The following is a 15,532-nucleotide window of genomic DNA, read 5'->3' on the forward strand; positions in this document are numbered from 1 at the left end:
TACAAATCGAAGGTATCTCTGGAGAGAAGGAATGGGTGACGTTTCGGGTCGAGACCCTTCTTCAGACTGATCCACAGAGCACGTGGCCGCTGGCTAGGTGAGGTCACGTGGGGCGCGGGGCGGTGACGTCACCCTTTGTCCCTTATTTGGGAGTGAGGAAGTTGGCAACCCTACTAATACGGGACAAGGGCGGTCCCGTACGGGATAAACTAATTTAGCCCAAAATGCGGGATGTCCCGGCTAATACGGAACAGTTGGCAAGGGCAATTTGACATCAAGATAGATGTGGTGTTGGGGCTCTTGTAGAACATTAATGTGGATACATCCCCAGGGCCTGATGCTGTTAAGGGTCTTGCCATTAACTGTACACTTTCCATTTACATACGACTTCCCAAACTACAGCATCTAACACTTGCTCGGATTAAACTCCATCTGCCATGTCTCAGCTCATTTCTGTAGCTATTCTATATCCCGCTGTGTACTCAAATTTCACTTTACTGTAATTGGTACATGTGACAATGAACTGACATTGAAACCTTGAAACGTCACCCATTCCTTCTCTCCAGAGATGCTGCCTGTCCCACTGAGTTACACCAGCTTTTTGTGTCTTTCAAGGTGTATGTGATGATGTTTAGAAAGAAAAATAGTGTGGAGGCAAATATGAAATGATGCAAAAGACTTTGTGGTGGACTTAATAAAGAGAGAGCTTGTTTTTTTTCACAAATGTATTAGTATATTTTCGTTTTTTCCATTGATTCAAGCGGCCATTTGTCTCTTGTCGGCACACTTGTCATGTATCAATTTTTTGATGCAACATCCATCTTGTGGAATGTACTTTTGAATCCAGACTGTTGTAGGAATTCTGCATTGGTCTTGACGGCAGTATTCTGGGATGTGATTGCAGTTTTCCAGTATGGAAATAGTCTCTCCAACCCATCCCGTCAATGCTGACCAGGTCCCTAACTGAGCTAAGCCCACTTGGTCCATTATCATAAACTATTCCTATCCATGTACCTGTCCAAATATCCTTTAAATATTGAATTGTAATTGTATCCCTTACCATTGAACAGTACTCCAGACTCAACGCTGCCATCAAGTGGAGACCAGTTGCATTTACCACAGATGGAAAGGTTAAGGCAAGGTCAGAGTGACACTCGCCTGCTACCACTGAACAAAATATTGTTAATGAGGACAGTCAGAAGTCAACCTTGCTCAACAATTAAAGGAAAGATTGTAATTGTAATTGCACGTTCTCCCTGTGACCGCGTGGGTTTTATCCTCCCACATTACAAAGACGTGCAGGTTAATTGGCTTTGGTGAAAATTGTAAAATTGTCCCTAGTGTGTGTGTGTAGGATAGTGTTAATGTGTGGGATAATCGCTGGTTGGTGTGGGCCAAAGGGCCTGTTTCTATGCTGTATCTCTAATGTACAAACCATTGCTCCTCATGTCCCCTTTAAATCTATGCCCTCTAGTTTTAGATCCCCTCCTCAAGGACTATCCACCTTGTGTATGCCATTGACAATTTAATAAACCTCTGAAAGTTCATCCCTCAGCATTCTTTTGCTCCTGGGGAGAAAAGCCCCAGCCCATCCAATCTCTCCTTATCGCTTAAATCCTCTAATCCCAGCAACAAACTTTTAGTTTGTTGTTCGAGTTCTGTAGATGCTAAATGGACCGTGTCTATTACTTTTGCTAATGTAAGTCTCCATTTTGTAGATCTGCTTAACACATTTTGTCAAATTGCCTGGCTGGTCTCAGCTGAATTAGATGTTCCAGCAGTGTTTGATCTCAGTTCCCAAAATTGTGGTTTCATAACTTTTCACATCCTCTGAACACCCCAAATAATTCCTTTTTTTAGAACGGTCCTGGGGCAAATGTGTGTAGGCAATGTATTCACTGTAGAATCCACAATGTGAATGACGTCCAGTCTGTTTTTGAGGGGTATATGAAGTCAAAGACAGAGTGAAATCTCAGCATGGGATATTCCACCTCGACCTGATCAAATCTTGATTTAAAAGTTCATTGAAACAGAGGTGGGTAACATAGTGTGGATTTAAACATTTAATTTATATAATAAATTGCTATAAACATGCAAGGTTTTCTTTAGGATACACTTCTAGATCTGCTTAACCCACTGTGTGAGATTGCCTTGTTGGTCTCCACTTTATTAAATGTTCCAGCAGTGTTAGATCTCAAGAACTGCCCACTATTTATGCTCCCCTCCATTTAGTCAAATGTAATACATTATTATTGTTGTTTATTGTTTGCTGTACTTGGTGGCCTATGCTTAATTAAGAAACCATTCAACTTAAGAATTCTGACTGGTTTTCAAACCCATCCTTAGCTTTGCCCTTTCTCTGTAATAACTTCCAGCCCCACAATTGTCAGGTCTGCACAGCACCAATCCAATAATTATCCATAATTCTTGCTATTGAGGGCGTGCAGCGTAGGTTTACTAGGTTAATTCCCGGAATGGCGGGACTATCATATGTTGAAAGACTGGAGCGACTACGCTTGTATACACTGGAATTTAGAAGGATGAGAGGAGATCTTATCGAAACGTATAAGATTATTAAGGGGTTGGACACGTTAGAGGCAGGAAACATGTTACCAATGTCGGGGGAGTCCAGAACAAGGGGCCACAGTTTAAGAATAAGGGGTAGGCCATTTAGAACTGAGATGAGGAAAAACGTTTTCAGTCAGAGAGTTGTGAATCTGTGGAAATCTCTGCCTCAGAAGGCAGTGGAGGCCAATTCTCTGACTGCATTCAAGAGAGAGCTAGATAGAGCTCTTAAGGATAGCGGAGTCAGGGGGTATGGGGAGAAGGCAGGAACGAGGTACTGATTGAGAATGATCAGCCATGATCACATTGAATGGTGGTGCTGGCTCGAAGGGCCGAATGGCCTCCTCCTGCACCTATTGTCTATAATTGTAGTCACTCCAGCAATGGTGGTTGCAAAATAAATAGCTAGAGACCCAAGGTCTGGAATTCCCTCCCTAACCAGCTGCACTGTTTGAGATGCTCAGACATGAGATTCAGTAGTTCCAACTCATTCTCCTTTTGCACGTCTGCGACGCTTTTCAAAACGTGCAAGCAGAAATAGCGTTTAAAAGTGGTAGTTCACTGCTGCCCAAGATAACACAAAAATCGCAAGTCATTGGAGCTTAAAAGGAGAAACTATCACTGCTTACACAGTGAGACTTTATTTTCTTGTTCAAATTTACATTTGGAACAGAAAGGAAAACAAAATTAGAGTCAAAATACGAAACTCGGATGTGTAGGAGCAACACTCGGTTAATAAGAAAATCTGCATGTTCAGAAAAATACCTAATCTTTAAACTAGTGATTTAAGGGAAGGGAATGGTTATTATAATAACATTAAAATACAGCATATTCCAGTGGTCTCTGCTTCATGAGAAACGGACAAGTATGCTTAAATCCAATGGCACGTGTCAAGTTCTAGTTTGATGCATCGTGGCTATTGGCATGGGAGAGAGCAGGCTTCAATGCCAACAAGTATTCCCACTCACTGGATTGATACAGCTACTGATACTCCCACTCACTGGATTGATACAGCTACTGATACTGGAGAAGGCTTCAATGCCAACAAGTATTCCCACTCACTGGATTGATACAGCTACGGATACTCCCACTCACTGGATTGATACAGCTACTGATACTCCCACTCACTGGATTGATACAGCTACTGCATCATAAACTTCCCTGGGGAGTCCAAGCTGGGTGAATGGTGCAAAGTGAAATGTGCTGGGGTGAGAGCACCAGAAACCATCTTTAAAAAATGATTAGAAGATGACTTGTTTGTGCAGGTAACTTGGCCACTCTTGCACTAATTAGCACTTTTGCATGAGGGCAAGAGAGCTCTTGGCAAGTATCAATCCTCCACACAGCACTTTCTAGATGCCAGATTGACATTGTCCACTGTTTCTTCTGCTGGTAAAGGGGTGAGATTTAGGCAACATGACTCGATGTCTCTCCCCTGATCTGCTGTGATTCTCCCCAGTAGTAACAGTAACAGATTCCCAACCATGAGTTGAAGTCAAGTAAAATTATTTAAACTAGGAAAAGTTGCATTGATTGTAATAAACTGCTTTCCATTATTTTTTTCATATAAAAGTAACAGTGAAATGTGAGCTTGATTGTAGCTCATTACTTAATCTAATAGGTTTATATCTCACAACCTGACAATCACTTGCCTCTGAACAGTTGGCTGGGGCGTTGAGTTAAACTACACTTGCAGCCAAGTACATAATGAGACACTAAAGGAAATTGTATCTTAAAACCGAAAAGGCCAGGTTTTATTTCAAAATAAAGATATATAAATACACAATTCTCCCACTGATGGCACAGAAAAAGCACTTTTCTAATGAAAAAGATCCTCTTGGGCACATGATTGTTCTGTTCGTGTTATTTTGTCACATTTATCTCTTACTCCTAAAGCTTTATAGTTTAAAAATATTCATTTGTAGCATTTTATCCACTTTTAAAACATGATTATTGAGGTAAATTAACAAGAGTTTGGAGCAAAAGTGAAATGTATATTTACACATTTAAAAACTTTAAAAAATCATATCCGAGCAATATACACAGCAAACAGATTTTTTGGCCAATTACCAAGGTGCCTAAGATGAGCAAAATTATGCCAAGAATCCATTTGATTGAGAGTGTTAGAAATAATGAACTGATATTGCTCGGGGTACAACTATAATGTTTCAACAGGGATGCTGGATCTAGTAGTTAGCAGCTAAAAGGAGAGCCACACGTGATTGTGATTCTCAAGAAGGGAGTAAAAGTTGGAATGGTGTGCCCTACATTGCATTCAGAGTGCATCACTATTAAATGGTATTTCTGGTATACACCACCCCATAGTAAAATATATTACAAGAAGCAGATCCACGATATACCTTTAATTATATCTCTAAATCAAAAAAATCCTGATTTTTAACATTAGTTTAAGAAAATGACCAAGTTTAGAGAAGATTCAGATGATTTTCTTGCATTTACTTAAGTACTTCCAAAGTCAACATCATGTATGGATTCCTTGGGGAATACATAATTTTAGAGAACTACTGGACCAAGTTGGGCCCAAACCTCTCCTGCATTGGTGCAGCACCCTCTCCTCCCCCCCCTAGGAGATAGATTTAAACTTTAAAATATGAATAATTTTAAAAATATAACACCGATTTCAATGAAACTTCTTCCATTCGCACCAAAGGGATGACAGTGAGGAAGGTGGGCCTAAAATTGTCACGCTATCGTGTACCGTTTTGGCTGTAGTTCAGGAACAAACAAATGAGAGTTTTAGTATGTAGATTATTCCATGCGCACTAATGTACCTACAGCTACTGCATTCTGGAAAATGCTTTATTCATTGGGCTCACATGAAGCAATGCTCTTCCATCAATATAATTCGAAGAGTGTACTAGGTTCCATTAAGCACTTTTATCAGAATCATTCCCAGAAGTCTCATGCTGCAAACAGATGCCCAAGAAAGGCATAGTTGGAAGGGGAATACTCACTCCCATTGCTTGCTGAGAGGCGCAAATTCAAAAAGATGAAATTGCTGCATAAAAATCAATCGGTGGAAAAGAGCCGTGCAATATATGGGAATACTAAAAGGGTAGAAAACGCATGATTTAGAGAAATATTTTGAGTCGTTTAACCAGCTGAGCCTAGCTTGATTCAAATCTATCCATGCAAAAAGGTTATAAAACATGAACTTCTCTGCCCAGGTTTCCATGTAAAACTAAAGGATGTTTAAGTCAGGTTGATGACTTGAGGAATAAGACAAGGAAGGAGTGATGTTAGGAGAGTAAACAGGACTGAGCCGTAGTGTAGGTGGTGCGAACAGAGGGGGCAATTTGCCAACACTGCGTGCCCTCAATCCATCTCTGACAAGCTACACCGTCGTCGGAATTCCTGTCCTCGCTCGTGGATCCACTTGTTAGACACTAAAACAACCAAATGGACATGTGTCAGTGTCAGTGGCATTTGAAACGGCAAATTTCACACAGAAAGGTAGCACTAAGAAGGATACCAGTGCCTTTATCTACCTTTGACTCATCCAAAAGCTTTAGTTGCTCACATCTCCCACCCACACTTGCACCCAAGGCCGTCTTCATACTGTATGTAAATCTCTCCAGAACCACACTTCTCTTCAGCTCTGCAATAGTCTCTCACTCTTCATTTCCTTGTTCTTCCACCTTCTTTCAGGCAGCCTCGGTCTGATCATAAATGACCATTCATTCTTCCACCGCTGCTCCACATTCTGGAATTTCCTAAAGGATTCCCAGTTGTCCCCTACATTTTTGGTAATGCCTGTTTATGCCTCGCATCGAAGACCATATGGCAAAAAGACTCTTTTGGATTATGGGGTTTCACATGAAGTTTTTTGTAGTATTAAATTATTATTACAGTACAGTATACAAGTATTTACAATTTTATACCATATTCTGAAATAAATGGTTCATAGTTCAGCTATGTTGCATTGTGCCTGCCATTACTTTGAAATGAACAGTAAAAACTTGGAATTAATCGCAAAGATTTTGTTCACGGTGCTTTTTGGTCCATTGGCTTTCATCAGTCAGGGTATTGAGTATAGAAGTTGGGGCGTTATGTTGCAGTTGTACAAGACGTTGGTGAGGCTGCATTTGGAGAATTATGTTCAGTTTTGGTCACCCTGCTATGGGAAGGATGTCATTAAGTTGAAAAGCGTGCAGAGAAGATTTAAGAGGATCTTGCCAGGACTCAAAGGCGTGGGCCATTGCAAAAGGTCGAGGTGGCTGGGGGTTTATTAATGGAGCACAGAAGGCTGATCTTGTTGAGGTATAAAATTATGAGGGGAATATGAGTGAATGCACAGAGTCCTTCATCCACGGTAGAGTAATCAAGAGCCATAGGACATGGGTTTTAGGTGAGAGACGCAAGATTTAGCAGCCTGACCCGTGGAATTATCCCAGCACTTTGTGTCTCTTTTTGTAAACCAGCATCTGCAGTTCCTTGTTTCTTTAAGATTTAATAGGAGCCAGCGGCAAAACTTTTTCTCTGAGGATGGTGGTATATGGAATGTATCACAAAATGCTGGAGTAACTCAGCGGGTCAGGCAGCATCTCAGGAGAGAAGGAATGGGTTACGTTTCGGGTCGAGACCCTTCTTCAGGTACATTGGTATATGGAATGAGCTGCCAAAGGAGGTAATTGAGGCAGTCATTTACAAGACACTTGGATAGGAAAGGTTTGGTAGGAAATGGGCTAAATGGGACTAGCTTAGATGGGCCACCTTGATGGGCATGGATGAGTTGGGACAAAGGGCCTGTTTCCGTGCTGTTTGACGCTGCCGCTGACATGTGACTCAAACACATCCACAAGTCCTCCAATGTTGATGCCGTACACTTGCGCACTCACCCCATTTGTTTCCAACTAAAACTGGACAAGCTGCATGCCGTGTGCTGTAGTCACCTTCTCCACTGGCAAAGAGATTGTACCAAAACACCGCTGTGCCCTGCAAAACAAGCACCAAATAGTTTCTTGACATTTTAAACAAATTTAGGGAGTAATATATACCTGGAGCAAAATACAATGCTCCATCGGAAACCCAAGAGCAAACCTGTAGCTTTTGTTGAATAATGTGTGAACATTCTTAAAAATGGCTTCCTTTTAAAAAAAAGACTAGGCATGCTTGTATGTTAATTGGTTATTGGAAATTAATCCTCAGCACGTTAGTGGCATAAGAGTCAAAAGGGGAGATGATGTGGCATGCAAGAAAAACACAATAAGTTGCAAAGCTACAAAAATAGAGAGTGTGAATGAAACCGATAGGATGTTCTGCCAATGTGGACCCAAGTGCTAGATGGTAACTTAACGTGTTAGAACTAAATACGTCAGTCTCTAGAAAACAACTTGTAATTCTAATGCTTACATTCTCAGGATGCTTTTTAAACCTAGTAAATTGCTATTGAAGAACTGACGTAGGGAAATGCAGTAGACCAATTTGTGAAAAACAAAGTTTTAGAAGAGCAGTGAGATGAATGAAACATTTGTTTCATTGCTGTTGGTTGGGACGTTACGGTTTTCAGCCATATAAATCATTATATCCTAGTTTTAACTGAGTAAGATAATTTCTCCTCAAGGTATGTCTACTTTGAAGAAGTTCTCCTCCTCTCTTTGACGATTTTGTACCAAGATAATTAGGTGAGTTTATCTATGTAGCCTTTCATTCAGAAAAATTCTGTGTAATTGGATCTGGCTTCAAGCTGCATAAACCAATATAAATTATTCCACTCGCAGTGGTGCTGTCTTTTGAATTAAACGCCAAACCAAACATCTGTTTGTGATAGTGAATCACATGTATTTATAGATCCAACTGTAACAAGATCAGTGGGCTTCCAACATGTGTCATTCCTCATTGATTCCATTGTTTTCTGCAAGCTGTGGCTTCTCTTGGCAACATGAGCGTGCACAACAATTCATATTTGACCCTTCCAGGTGAAGTGCTTCGAAAAGCCTGAAATGATGAAGGTCTCGTTCTAAATGCAAGTCTTATATTTTTTTTAAAGATACTGAAATAGCAATATTAAAAAACAAACATATTGGCAGCAAGAAGCTATTTCAAAATGTAAGATTAGCTCTAATTGATGTTGAATATATTTAAAAAGCAGCCAAACCCCAGAGTGGCAGGTAAATTTATGCATTAAAATCTTTTCAAAGCCGTCTCACAATTTCTTCAACTCTTTTCACATTTCTTTCTGTAATGTTATTCCATCCATAAAAGAAAATAACTTGTAATTCTAATGCTTACATTCTCAGGATGCTTTTTAAACCAAGTAAATTGCTTTTGAAGAACTGACGTAGGGAAATTCAGTAGACCAATTTGTGGAAAACAAAATTTTAGAAGAGCAGTGAGATGAATGAAACATTTGTTTCATTGCGGTTGGTTGGGATGTTATGGTTTCCAGAATAAATGAATAACATTCCAATAAACACCCATCTCCATCTAGTGGGCAGATGGCTTGAAAATCTCCAAAAACAACATTATTGGCAACGTTGCAATTGGAGTCATACAGCGAGGAAACGGCCCCTTCGGCCGTGATGCCCCATCCACACTAGTTCCAACCGCCTGCATTTGGCCCATATCCCACTAAACATTTCCTATCCATGTTCCAATCCAAAAGTTGTTATAGTACCTGCCTCAACTACCCCCTCTGGCAGCTTGCTACATTTACTTACCACCCCGCGTGTGAAAAAGTTACCCCTCAGGTTCATATGACATCTTTCCCCTCTCACCTTAAACCGCTGTCCTCTGGTTCTTGATTCCCTTACTCTAGTATTGCAATAAAATAGCAAGGGGGATAAAATTCCACAACCTGCTGATTTGAGGCGAGAATCGTACTTCACATTCTTGAAATCTTTTGTTGAGTAAAGGACAATTTGCCTAATGCCATCACCAAGCGCAGGATCGGCGATCATTTCGCTGAACACCTCCGCGCAGTCCGCCTAATCCTACCTAATCTCCCGGTCGCTAAATACTTTAACCCTCCCCTCCCATTCCCACTGACCTTTCTGTCCTGGGCCTTCTCCATTGTCAGAGTGAGGCCCAGCACAAATTGGAGGAACAACACCTCATATTTCGCTTGGCCAGTGGTATGAATATTGACTTCTCTAACTTCAAGTACCTTTGTCTTCCTTCTCTCCATCCCTCTCCCCTTCCCAGTTATCCTACTAGTCTGACTGTCTTTGTTTACATTTTATCTCCGTTTGCTTTGTTGTCGCCTTCTCCTAACCAACAAAGATCTATTCTACATTTTCCTTGATCTCCATCTCCTTTGTCTCGTTTTCACACTACATTTCCTTATCTCCCTCTCCCCTGATTCAGTCTGAAGAAGGGTCTTGACCCGAAACGTCACCCATTCCTTCTATCCAGAGATGCTGCCTGTCCCGCTGAGTTACTCCAGCATTTTGTGTCTATCATTGTCAATCATGTTGTCTTAATGGTTGACAATAATGAACAATTAACTTTTAACTATAACAATATTATCTTAATTGGTAGTTCATACCTCAACTCCCATTATCATAGAACATAAACCTATCTATGGAAGAGTGCAGCCCAACCCTAGCTTAAAAGCACTGGGATCATTTTATGGCTTCAGATTATTAATAGCATGGTTACATTTATTCCTCAGTAAAATCCCTTACTCTGTGCTTAATTCTTAAGATTCTCTGTGCTTAAGAATTAGAGTTTACATGTGTTTTTCTTTCAATGGAAAACCATTTCAGTCCACTGCAACTATAATTTCTTAATATTCGCAATGGATTTCTCCTTTGAATAACATAACTCTTTAAAAAATGTTCCTTCACTGCCAAGGCCAACAAATAATTCCTACCTCTAACTGCCCAAGTAAGCAGTTTCTCAAACGGCTGTCCTTAGTGAAAACACTTTTGCAACCCTTTTTGGGCAGGTAACTGCATGTTTAAACACAGCAACATACAGCCAAAGACCAACAAGGAACAACAATAAAATTAACTATTATTAATTCTTAAGTACAATGTTAGGCATATGTTTACTCAGAAATTTGTAAGCAAAAATTCATTTTTATTCTGTTTCTACAGTATATCCATAGGGGCTGCCTAACCTGCTCACTAATCTGTATTTTCCCTCTCGTTTGAGATATCCAAAATCTGCAGTATTTTGCTCCAGTGTTCTCTGAACCCAATGAACTAAAACCCATTGATCGTGGACTCATTAATCAAGTGGATCTGGTCAATTATACAAATCCTGGATTCCTGAAGTGTTTTATTTGGCCAGCTCAGAGTTTAATGGACATGACTGTTGAACTTGTGGCTAGCAAACAAAGACTGCAAATATGTGCAGGAACAAATGGGAGCACAAGCAGGATAGAATACACGTGGGAGGCAAAGGAAGCAGGTGTTTGCACAGGCCTGCCGGTTGGAAATTAAAAGAGACAGGAATCAATACTGATACCTTTTGTGGCCACACAGCTGCTCCAACTTCAGGGAAAACAGTGGCTCCTCCGGCCGCGACATCACTCATCTGGTGATGAGTATAAAGACAGAAAATTATAATCGGATCGTAGCAACAGCAGAAAATATTTTTCAGCACAGCTCAAAATACAAGGATATTAGTCTCATGTCTGCATGATTTAAGTAAATCCAAATAAAAACTATTAGTCAACATTGTCTGATATTTCAGGATCTAATTTATCGTGGACTTTGGATTAGATGTTAGAAACTCATCCGTATCAATGGTTCAAATACTTAATCCCATGGTGCTCTCTCTCAGCCGATGTTACCAGAAAGAATTAAGGATAGTGGAATATCAAAGCAAGATTTCTATAAGAAAAACCAAGGGAACCATAAGACACAGATTCTCTAGCAGTTGGGAGAAGAGACTCTAATGCATTTCATTTTAAAACTATCTGGCATGGACTCTTCACGACACACCAACTTATACCTATCTCTCAAGCCATCCACATCCCATAAAAGAAATGAATGGGACATAATTTTCTGCACTTGATTTTTTACCTTTGTTAATAATATTAGGATCAATTGAAAAGTACAGTGGGTTCTTATTGAAAATGAACCCAGTCTTTATTAGTAAATTAAAGTCAAAGTCATACAGCATGGAAAGAGGCTCTTCTGTCCAACATGCCCACGCTGACCAAGATGCCCCATTGATGTATTACAAATTACCCCAAAATTATCTGAACTGGCAAAGTTCATAGTTAATTCCACTTGGACGCTTCTGATCAATTAATAGATTACTTTCTAAAAGTTGAAAAGATATTGCCAAAATAAGCGTGTGCATTCTTGCTGATTTACTGTTATTAGTTATCAGTAAATAGTAAAATCTTCCAGCTGCCAGCATGAAGGCGAGAGTGAAGCAATAAACTGGTATTCAAGTATTTTATATTTAACATCTGTTATGTGGTGAAGTATCGCAGGTGCTTTATGGGTGTATTTCATCAAAAATTTACACCCATCCAAATAAGGGGATTTTAGGGCAGATGAACAAAATCTGTCAAATATGTTTTAGGAATTGGCTCAAAGGAGTAGAAAAGCTGAGGAGGTTTAAAGAGGAAATTTTGGAGCCTATGGTTCTGGTTGCTGAAACTGCGATCAGTCAATCGTACTGCAATTAAATTCCTGATGTTCAAGAGTAAAGGAGCATAGATGCATAAATATTAAGAATTTTAAAATCAAAACATTTTAAAAATTAGGTGATATAGATCAACACGCACAGGAGGGGAAATGAGAGAAGACAGATGGAAATGCCAAGTCTAGAAGAAACAAAGTCACGGACAAGGGTCGGAACATCAGATGGAGGACTAAAGTTGGAGAATTTCATAACTGCGTAAATATGTGACCTTGATAAAGGCACAGACACAAGATTCAAAACTATTCTTGTGGTTGAATACGACATCAAAGACTTGGGTTTAGTTTTAGACAAAAGCCATGGAGAGATCTGAACCAAATGTTTGGAATTACCCATAGGTAAATGTTCACTGTCTTGAAAAACAACATTTCCATTTTTATGTAGCTCCTTTCCAGTGCTCGGTACTTTCTAAAGTAGTTCATAGCTATATATTAGCTGTTCCAATCTCTACATTGTTGTAATGTCAAGGTCTCAAAAAATGATGGAAACAATTAAATCGATCATTTGGTTTCTTTGGAGGGTTTTAAAGTGACATAAATTATGACATAGAAAACTATTCAGCCCATCACGTGCTTGATGTAATTACACTCTCCAGAAAGACTGACAATTAATTTTTAATCTCTCTCCACATATACCAGTGGAGCACCTGTTTCTGCTTTGCACTGCTCCATAAAGGCACTGCTGAGATTATATATTCATCAAAATCCTACTGTTTTATGGAAACTTTAAGTGCAGGCCAATTTCAAAAATGTTTGTATGCATCCAAAATCCATGTGTGTTTCATTATTGTTTATTCTTACTGGAGAGGAAGATTCTGCTTTAGCAATTTCAAAAAGCTGGTCATACTTTAATTTGCTCAACCCTCATAGAATTCTTCTTGGAGTTGTATCCCCTTGATTGAAACAACTTTTTACTATTTGATATCAAAAGATAATTCAACAGACCTTAGTAATCAATTATTATTTGAAACTAGGGTTTTAATTCCACACCAAGCATGTTAAAGTCTCAGAGGTTATTTGGTAGGAAATCAGAAACAACAGTAAAATAGTATGACAACAAATGGCCAAAGGGTAATATTTAAAGGATTAATTAACTACATAAATATCCTTTTAATACACAACAACGCGAAAGAGAAAATAGTCCAGTCATGGCTAACATGAGATGTTAACAATAGTACGAGATCACAGAAAAGGTTTAAAATGTTGACAAAAAGAACAGTAAACGCATTGATTGGGAAAAATGCAAAACTCAGGAAAGGAAGGACAAGAAATACGCAACGGAAAAGCTGGTAAGAAACACAAAACAGGAGGGAATATTAAACCTTCTACCAAGGTGCTAAAAGGAAAAGATTAACAAAAGTTAATGTGAATTCCATCCAGATTAAGGGAGGAAAAATTAAATCAGGATATAAGAAAATGGTAGAGAAATTAATCAAGTATTTTTTAGCTATATTTGGTAAAGAAATAGAAACCTTCCAATATTGCGACAGGTCTAGTATGAAAAGATCTCAAAGGAATTAGTGTGTAAGAAGGAACTGCAGATGCTGGTTTCAACCGAAGATAGATACAAAAAGCTGGAGTAACTCAGCGGGACAGGGAGCATCTCTGGAGAGAAGGAATGGGTGACGGTTTGGGTGAGAAGGAATTAGTTAGTTATAAAAACTGTATAAATGGACACTAAAAGCAGATACCACCCCCTCCCACACCCACATTGGACCTGACCATTTGCACTTTGTTTTGAAGAGGTCTATGGAGATAGATGATATAATGGTTGTCATCTTCCAAAATTGCGAGAACATCCACCAAAGAGGATGAGTGTGTTTTTATTTGAATGGAGGAGACTGATCGGTGTTGATGGCAACGCACATTGCCGCACTGGTGGGTAAGGCAAAGCAGCGCCTTTACCACCTTAGACAGCTGAGGAAATTCAGAGTGTCTCTGAGGATCCTTCATTGCTTCTACTCTGGGGCTGTAGAGAGCATCCTGTCCGGCACATCACAGTCTGGTTTGGGAACAGCTCTGCCCAGGACAGGATGGCCCTGCAGAGAGTAGTGCGTTCGGCAGAACGCACCATGGGAACTACACTCGTCCCCCTGCAGGACCTATACATCAGGAGGTGTAGATCCAGAGCAAGCAAGATTATGAGGGACCCCTGCCACCCCAGCAACGGACTGTTCCAGATGCTACGGTCAGGCAAGCGCCTCCGCTGTCACGCTGTGAAAACGGAGAGGATGAGACGGAGTTTCTTCCCACAGGCCATCAGGACTGTCAACTTTTATAACTCCAGGGACTAAATTTTGTCTTCTCTATATTAACTTTATTTATATGCTGTAACTGTAATTCTTTTTTGTGCACAATCCGCAGGCATTGCCACTTTCATTTCACTGCACATCGTGTATGTGCATGGGACAAATAAACTTGACTTGATGTTCAGTGGAACTGGGTGCATTTGTTTACAAATTATTGAAAGTTAATATGGAGTTATAGCAAGAATTTGGGTAGGCATATGGCATGTTAAGCTTTAGTGCAAGAGGATTTGAGTACAAGAGGGAAGACATCTTAAGAGGGGAGATTAAGCACGAGGCCAATGCTGTCTTGATTTAGGAAGAATAAAAATAATCTCTTTACACACACACATGGAATGTTAGAGGTTAGCTAATCAGGCCAGGAAAAATTACTTTCCACTTAAGGCAGAGAATCTTTGGAAAAGACAGAGATTAATGTTCAGTCATTCGATTTTTTTTTTCAAAGGCTATTTTCAATCCTGGATATTAAAGGGATTACACCAAGAAGCTGGTACTGAAGTAAAATATATCCATGATCTCATTCAACAAGCTAACAAGCATAAGGGATTTAATCAGGATCTCACTACTACTATTTTTGAAGCTCTTATAATACTAAACCTCGAAGCGGGTGGTAAACTGTCTTAGTTTTTATCCACAAAAAAAATTGGAAGACTGGGATGAGAGTTAGCTAAGAGGCAAAAAAGATTTGGTGGATCCATTGGAAAGATCATTAGGCCTCAATGTGCGGTTTTCCTGCTGTAGCTGATGCACAACAGTGGACAAATGTACCAGAGAGACCCTGCTCTCAAATAAGAGCGACAATCCTACCAACTGATGTCTGCCTGGTAACCTTGTTCCATTTTATCCGCCAAAAATCAGACATTCTTCAGATTCTAACCTAGCTATCGTCAATGAAAAAGCTCTCAATCATCATGTTGCTGCACTTTGGGATTACCTTCCAATCCTTACGTTCATTTCTATACTTTCAAAACACCACCTCTTACTGGGATCCCACTTTGCTTTAAAAAAAACACAACTTTGATACCATCCCCTGTACAA

The 15,532-nt window shown here is 39.8% G+C and overlaps 1 protein-coding gene across 7 annotated transcripts in view; it reads right to left on the reverse strand.

The window, feature by feature from the left end:
• Nucleotides 1-3,167: 3,167 nt before the first annotated feature.
• The window catches only part of p4ha1b (prolyl 4-hydroxylase, alpha polypeptide I b), a 67,431-nt gene continuing 55,066 nt past the window's right edge, over nt 3,168-15,532 (reverse strand). For 6 of the 7 annotated variants that reach the window (XM_078428643.1, XM_078428647.1, XM_078428645.1 and 3 more), the window contains 3 exons: nt 10,999-11,067; nt 7,425-7,521; nt 3,168-5,972 (listed from right to left, as the gene is read on the reverse strand). In XM_078428643.1, coding sequence (XP_078284769.1) covers nt 5,902-5,972; nt 7,425-7,521; nt 10,999-11,067 — 237 coding nt within the window. In that variant the 3' untranslated portion in view covers nt 3,168-5,901. Of the gene's footprint in view, nt 5,973-7,424; nt 7,522-7,543; nt 8,524-10,998; nt 11,068-15,532 lie in introns of those variants that run through there. The other variant, XM_078428648.1, reaches the window with a different exon arrangement.

The sequence above is a fragment of the Rhinoraja longicauda genome, chromosome 35 (assembly GCF_053455715.1).
Source record: "Rhinoraja longicauda isolate Sanriku21f chromosome 35, sRhiLon1.1, whole genome shotgun sequence".
Classification (NCBI taxonomy): domain Eukaryota; kingdom Metazoa; phylum Chordata; class Chondrichthyes; order Rajiformes; family Arhynchobatidae; genus Rhinoraja; species Rhinoraja longicauda.